We start from the raw sequence: 6,801 nt of genomic DNA, 5'->3' as shown, positions 1-6,801 counted from the left end.
AACTAGTTTAGTAGATTCAACTAGCTCAGTGATCTGCAAATAGCTCAATAATAACAACCAGCTCAGTAGCTTCACTAGTTCAGTAGATTCAACTAGCTCAGTGATCTGCAAATAGCTCAATAATAACAACCAGCTCAGTAGCTTCACTAGTTCAGTAGTCTCCAACGAGCTCAGAATAATCTCCAACGAGTCCGGTGCCCTCACCAGCCCAACGCCTCTGCCATCTCTGCGCGCCGGCGATGGCCGCGCACACCCGTGCACCACGCGCCGCGCCGGCCCAACTCATGTCAACTGCTCCTTAGTCAGCCTAATCTACCCTAACCGCCGCCGTTCTTCTTCCAACGCCGCCGTTTCCCGCCGCCCCTCCGCCATGGACACTGCCCCCGCGGACCCCGCGCGCACCCGCAACCCGTTTGCCCCACGCACGCCGTCCTCCGTGCGCCGTGCCGCCGCAGACGTCTACCCCGAGCGCAAGGGCCTTAACCGCCCGGACTTTGTGGCCAACACGCCGCTCGACCGCTTGTTCCAGGACCTCGAGGCCGCGCTCCACGGGCCGCTCGACTCGCTCTCGGTGGCCGTGCTTGCCGAGCGGCTTTTCGCCGCGGACCCCGCGCCGCCACCGCCGCCCGCAGACACCCACTTCCAGGTCGTGGCCCGGCTCCTCGACCGGCTCCTCGACATCCAGCAGATGGCCCAGCAGGCCGCGGCCGCCGCGCCGCAGAAGGGCCTCGTGGCCATCTCGCTCCACGACATGCGCACGTTCGGCAAGCTCGTCAACCTCGTGGTGTTGCACGGCGTGTACGCGCCGCTCGGCGCGTTCCACATCGGCGTGCCCTTGGCGCAGCGCCGGCTCCACGACTTCGGCACGGCGCGCTACCGGCCCATGCCCGTGGCGCCCGTGGCGCCCGTGGCCGCGGCCGCGGCGCCCGCGCAGCGCTACGCGCCGCACCGCCGGCTCTTGGAGCTCGTGTTCGACCGGCTCATGCGCGTGTTCGCGGCTGACTCGGACGTGCGCAGCCTCCTCGTCCGCGGCTCCGGCTACGCGGACCTCGTGGTGGTGGCCGCGGCGTTGGCCACGGTGCCGGCGTTCGGCGCCGCGGTCGGCGCCCGCTACGCGGCGCGCTTCGACGCCGTGGCGCAGGCCGCGCCCACGTTCGAGCTCTACCAGAACTACGCGGTGCTCGTGGCCACGCCGCAGCCGGCGTACTTCCGCGACTTCGTCATGGCGCGGCTCCAGCTCTTGCCCGCGTGCGCGCCGCGCGGCGACGGCGTGCTCACCTTGATGGAGTTTGTCTTGGGCCTCCGCGACAACGCGGCCGTGACCGTGGACAAGCTCGACCACGTGGCGCGCGTGTTGCTCGCGCGGCCGCGGGCGCTCGCGCCCGCCGCGTACTTCCGTGCGCTCGGCGGCCAGTGCTACGAGCTCCTCGTCAACATCAACCGGCCCACCATCACCGCGTGCGTGGCGCACTTCCTCGCGCAGTTGTGGGCCAAGAACCCGCGCGTCGTGGAGTCCTTCTTCCTCCGCCCCGTGTGGGACGCCTTCGACCCTGCCCCCGGCGCGGCGCCGGAGGGCGTGCTCGTGGGCGAGCGCGCGCTCAACAACAACGTCAACGTGCTCCTCTCCTTGGCCCAGCACGCGCTCCCGCGCGGCTTGGTGGCCGCCGCGTTCGGCCCCGTGGCGCTCCCGCTCTGGGCGTACTTCTGCTTTCTCCGCCGCCACGGCCGGCCCGCGGACACCGCGCAGAACATCTTGCTCAGCTTCCTCACCCAGCTCGGCGAGGACCCGCCGGCCGCGTGCGCGCAGCTCGAGCGCATCTGCGCGAACCTCGTGGCGGAGCACCCGTGGCACTTCCGCGTGGGCGCCAACCTGCTCGTGGAAATCGCGGCCGGGCCGCCGCCCGCCGCCGCCGCGGGCCTGGAGCGGCTGATGCTCGACTTCGTGGGCCGCGTGGACGCGCACTGCGCCGCGTTCCTCGCGCTCGCGGACCAGCTCGACGACCGGCTCGTCAAGGTCGTGTTTGTGGCCTTGCTCTCCAGCTGGGTGCGTGCCCAGCTGGCCGCCGCCACGCGCTTGGGCGAGAACCCGTTCGCGCGCCTCGTGCACTTGCGCCTCTTGCAGGACGTGGGCTCCCGCTTCAAGGACCGCTTGGCCCAGACGCCGCTCGACATCTTGGTGCTCGTGCGCAGCGTGCTTGGCCCGGGCCCCGCCTCCGCCGCCGCGCCGACGGCCGATCCGGGCGCCGATTCCGACGATGACGACGACGACGACCCGGAGACGGCGGCCCGGGACATCGCCACCGTGGTCTTGGAGCTCCTCCTGGCCATCATCTCCGAAACGCCCCCCGCACAGTTCTCCGCGGACTGCCGCCACGCGCTCGCCGATATCAGAGCCTCGCTCGAGAAAGACTACAGTGCGCTCGCAGCGGGCCGGAGTGTGGCGGCACGCATCGCGCTCATCTTGGACGAGCAGGCCCCACCGGACTCGTCTGCGGAGGCCGACAGGCGCGTGTTTGCGCGCGCCATCGCCAGTCTCAATGACCCGCTTGTGCCCATCCGCGCACATGGCCTCTATCTCTTGCGCCAACTCGTGGAGACGCGCAGCCCGGTCATCGCCGTCGACTTCGTCGTGACGCTCCATCTCCTCCAGCTCCGGGACCCGGACCCGTTTGTCTACCTCAACGCAATCAAGGGCTTGGACAGCTTGCTCGGACTTGCAGACATCCAGGTGTTGCCGGAGCTTCTTGCAGTATACTGTGGTGACGCCGGAGGAGAGAGTTCAAACGAGACAGCAAAGACTGAAGAGCAGGCGCTGCGACTGCCGCCTAGCACCAACAAAGAGGATCTTGGGGCGGGCGTGGCGCGGTCGTCCCAGCTGAATTACAAAGCATCTCTTGAAAATGATTCTCAGGTCAAGTTTGAAGAATCCCCTAGCCACGAATCTCTGGTCAAACCAGAAAATCCCGAACCTTTGGCTCATCCACAGGGGCCTAGCTCCACGGGTGGACCTGATAACACTCCTGAGCGTACCCATTCCAAGCCAGAAGCATCTCTGGAAATCAGCACTTCATCTGGCATTTCCCTGGAAACCTCATCGACATCCAAACCCTTCCCCCACCCAAGCCAAGATGCCGAATACAAAGACTCCCCCCTTTCAAAAACAGGCCCTGACTCCCAGCCAGCAGATTTGGACGAGCGTCTACGGGTCGGAGAGGTGCTCTTACGATATGTCCAGGCACAAGACGAGGCCTTTTCTGGCAAAACGGCTCATCTCGTGTGTGAGGCTGCGTTGCGTTTGATCCGCAGACCCAAAAACGATGCCGACAAGCCGGACGACCGTTTGCGCATGTCGGCCATGTCCGTCTTGGGCACGTGCTGCAACACCAACGCCTTGGGCATTGTGGACAATATCGAAAACGCCGTTGACTGCGCCCTAGGGGTGTTGGACCTCGAGACAACGAAGGACCAGGCCATCATGAGAAGGTCCGCCATCGTGCTTATTCACGACTTGGTGAGCGGGACCTCCAGGTCCGAGAACGTGCCATTTCCACGCAACTACATGAAGAAAGTCATATATGTTCTCAGGTACGTACAGGGTAATGATCTGGACGTGTTGGTACGAGAGCAGGCGACATCTGTCTTGGAGTATATTGATGAGTTGGTCAAGGCGTCATTGGCCTCGGAGGACTGATGGTCAAATCATGTACATTATTAATAGAAGCCAGGCAAGTCAGGCGATACGCTACCAACTAATCGCTCAACACAATTCCATCCTTAAACCTCAATCAAAGCAAGTCAATCATCTCAATTCAATAATTAATTGTATGTCATCACAACTATCGAGTGAGTTTTGACGTTGTTGCTTTGCACGGTCGTGCACGGCCCAATCAGACAAATAGAACTTCAATTACTTTTAAATTATATTGTGCACTGATCCTTAGCATCAGGCGTTAGAATACATAACTTCGTTTAGTCAACCTCCTCCATGGCAGACTCGACAGATGGCTCCTCGGCGGCGTCAGCAGACACCTCGGCCTCAACCTCCTCCTCTTCCTCGATGTTCAAACCCAAAGAAATCAATCTGTTAATTCTACCAGCGAAAGAAGATGGCTCCTCCAAGGTGAAACCAGAAGTGAGCAAAGCGGTCTCGTACAACAAGGTGGTCAAGTCCTTGACGGTCTTGTCCTCGGCACCGTCGGCTTCGACCTTCTTTCTCAACTCCTTGATGATCGAAGACTTTGGAGAGATCTCGAAAGTCTTCTTGGAGGACATGTAAGAGGACATGGTGGTGTCTCTCAAGGCCTGGGCCTTCATGATTCTCTCCATGTTGGCGGACCAACCGAATTGGCCGGTTCTGATAGCGGCAGGGGCGTCCACCAACTTGTGGGAGACAACAACCTTCTCGACTTGCTCGCCCAAGATCTCCTTCAAGGCCTTGGTCAATGGCTCGAACTCAGCAATCTCCTTCTCTCTCTCGGCCTTCTCCTCCTCGGTCTCCTCCAACTCGAAGTCCTTGGTGATGTCGACCAACTTCTTGTCCTCGAACTCCTTCAATTGAGTCATGGCGTACTCGTCGATTGGCTCAACCAAGAACAAGACCTCAAACTTCTTGGCCTTCAAGGCGTCCAAGAATGGGGAGTTCTCGACAGCCTTGATGGACTCACCGGTGATGTAGTAGATGTTCTTTTGGTGCTCTGGCATTCTGGTGACGTAGTCAGACAAAGAAGTGTACTCCTCGGTGGACTTGGTAGAGTAGTATCTCAACAACTTGGCCAAGGCGTTTCTGTTTTGTTGGTCCTCGTGGATACCCAACTTGATGTTCTTGGAGAAAGCAGTGTAGAACTTCTCGAACTGCTCGGCGTCCTCGGCAATCTCGTTGAATGTCTCAATCAACTTCTTGACGATGTTCTTTCTGATGACCTTCATGATCTTGTTTTGTTGCAACATTTCTCTGGACAAGTTCAATGGCAAGTCCTCAGAGTCCACAACACCCTTGACGAAGGACAACCACTCTGGGATCAACTCCTCAGCCTCATCGGTGATGAAGACACGACGGACGTACAACTTGATGTTGTTCTTCTTCTTCTTGGACTCAAAGGCGTCGAATGGGGCCCTCTTAGGCACAAACAAGATGGCCTTGAACTCCAACTGACCCTCGACAGAGAAGTGTTTGACGGCCAATGGGTCCTCCCAGTCGTTGGAGAAGGACTTGTAGAAGGCGTTGTACTCGTCCTGGGTGACGTCAGATGGGGCTCTGGTCCACAAAGGCTTGGTCTTGTTCAACTCCTCGATCTCGGTCACGTTCTCCTTGACCTTTTTGGTCTCCTCCTTCTTCTCGCCCTCCTCATCGACCTCCTCCAACTTAGGCTTCTTGTCGTCGCCCTCCTCGGCAGTCTCCTCCTCCTTCTCGGCTGGGACGTCCTTCTCAACCTCCTTCGTGACCATCAACTCGATTGGGTAGGACACGAACTCGGAGTGTCTCTTGACAACCTCCTTGATTCTCTTCTCCTCCAAGTACTCCAACTGGTCCTCCTTCAAGAACAATCTGAGCACGGTACCACGAGAGATTCTCTCATTGGTCTCGTCCAAAGTGACGGTGAACTTGCCGCCGGCATTGGACTCCCACACGTACTGCTCGTCGTCGTTGTGCTTGGAAATGACCTGCACGTGGTCGGCGACAAGGAAAAGCGAGTAAAAACCAACACCGAACTGGCCGATCATGGAAACGTCCGCTCCTGCAGACAAGGCCTCCATGAAGGCCTTTGTGCCGGACTTGGCGATCGTACCCAAGTTGTTGATCAAGTCGGCCTTGGTCATACCGATACCAGAATCGCGGATTTCCAAGACCTTGCCCTCGGGCTTAGGCGTAAGTCTGATGAACAATTTAGGCTCGGTCTCCAATTTGGAAGGGTCGGCCAAAGCCTCGTATCTGATCTTGTCCAAAGCATCGGAAGCGTTGGAAATCAACTCTCTCAAGAAAATCTCTTTGTTAGAGTAGACCGTGTTGATGATCAAGGACATCAACTGAGAGATCTCAGCGGTAAATTCGTGGGTTTCAACGTTTTCAGCCATTTTTGTGTGTGTCGGAAAATCTGGCCTGGGGAGAGGATTGGAAAATCTGGCTTGTTATATACGTGCCTCGGTGCTGCCCGCACGGGCGCACAAGGGTACATGGAGAAGTTTCCACGAGCTTCTTTGGGCAGCGCACGACCGGGGCCTGAGCCTGGAAGCGGATGGAAAAAAAGGCTGTGCTGGCAGAATCTGGACATGGTGGGGAAGAAAGAGTGGGCGGTCCGTAGAAATTTGGAGAATAGCCCGGAAATTTTGGTGTGGCTGTTTTCGAGGGTGTGGGAGCGTTCCACTTTTTTCATCTTTTTTGGTGGGTGCAAATTCTGCCAACTCACTGGGCAATTTCGTGGGCGAATGGAGGAGTGTATGCGATGCATGTTGAAGTAAAACATACTAGCGGATAGACATGGCCCAACGGGATATCAGGAGCCTCAGTAAGTAGGTGTTATTTAGAATGTTAAAAAGAAAAAAAGAACAGGTTGCTTTCGGATGAAACTGGTGACATATGTTGGGTCTGTCTGGTTTCATCAAGTTGCGGGGATCGTGGAGTCACCACTATACCAGTGACGCAATAGCCACTTTGATGACAATCAACAAGCAGCACTAAAACCTGCTATTTCTCACTGTGACTCAAGACCCGAAACTCGGGCTCTTTGTTCCTGACTAATTGTAGGGCCCCCGCCAGGGCTATATGCACGTACGAACTAAGGTCAACCATTGCTTTGACAGTTT

The 6,801-nt window shown here is 58.2% G+C and overlaps 2 protein-coding genes across 2 annotated transcripts; one reads left to right on the top strand and one right to left on the bottom strand.

Annotated features, from left to right (window-relative positions):
• The first annotated feature begins 323 nt into the window (after positions 1-323).
• Positions 324-3,893, top strand: METBIDRAFT_31030 (uncharacterized protein). The gene has a single exon (XM_018855757.1). The coding sequence runs from the start codon at positions 371-373 to the stop codon at positions 3,689-3,691; it is 3,321 nt and encodes a 1,106-aa protein (XP_018712560.1). The 5' UTR covers positions 324-370; the 3' UTR covers positions 3,692-3,893.
• A 76-nt stretch (positions 3,894-3,969) lies between these two features.
• HSP90 (Hsp90 family chaperone) lies at positions 3,970-6,072 on the bottom strand (the record flags this gene model as incomplete). The annotated part of the gene is made up of 1 exon (XM_018857088.1): positions 3,970-6,072. The coding sequence occupies one exon, from the start codon at positions 6,070-6,072 to the stop codon at positions 3,970-3,972; it is 2,103 nt and encodes a 700-aa protein (XP_018712559.1).
• Positions 6,073-6,801: the final 729 nt, after the last annotated feature.

Source organism: Metschnikowia bicuspidata (genome assembly GCF_001664035.1).
Source record: "Metschnikowia bicuspidata var. bicuspidata NRRL YB-4993 chromosome Unknown METBIscaffold_2, whole genome shotgun sequence".
Lineage (NCBI taxonomy): Eukaryota > Fungi > Ascomycota > Pichiomycetes > Serinales > Metschnikowiaceae > Metschnikowia > Metschnikowia bicuspidata.
The sequence above is the reverse complement of the archived record's forward strand: the minus strand, read 5'-3'. Positions and strand labels throughout refer to the sequence as shown.

What these genes read in the sequence shown, in the direction of transcription:
- METBIDRAFT_31030 (XM_018855757.1), top strand. Translation starts at nt 371, where the DNA reads ATGGACACTGCCCCCGCGGACCCCGCGCGCACCCGCAACCCGTTTGCC.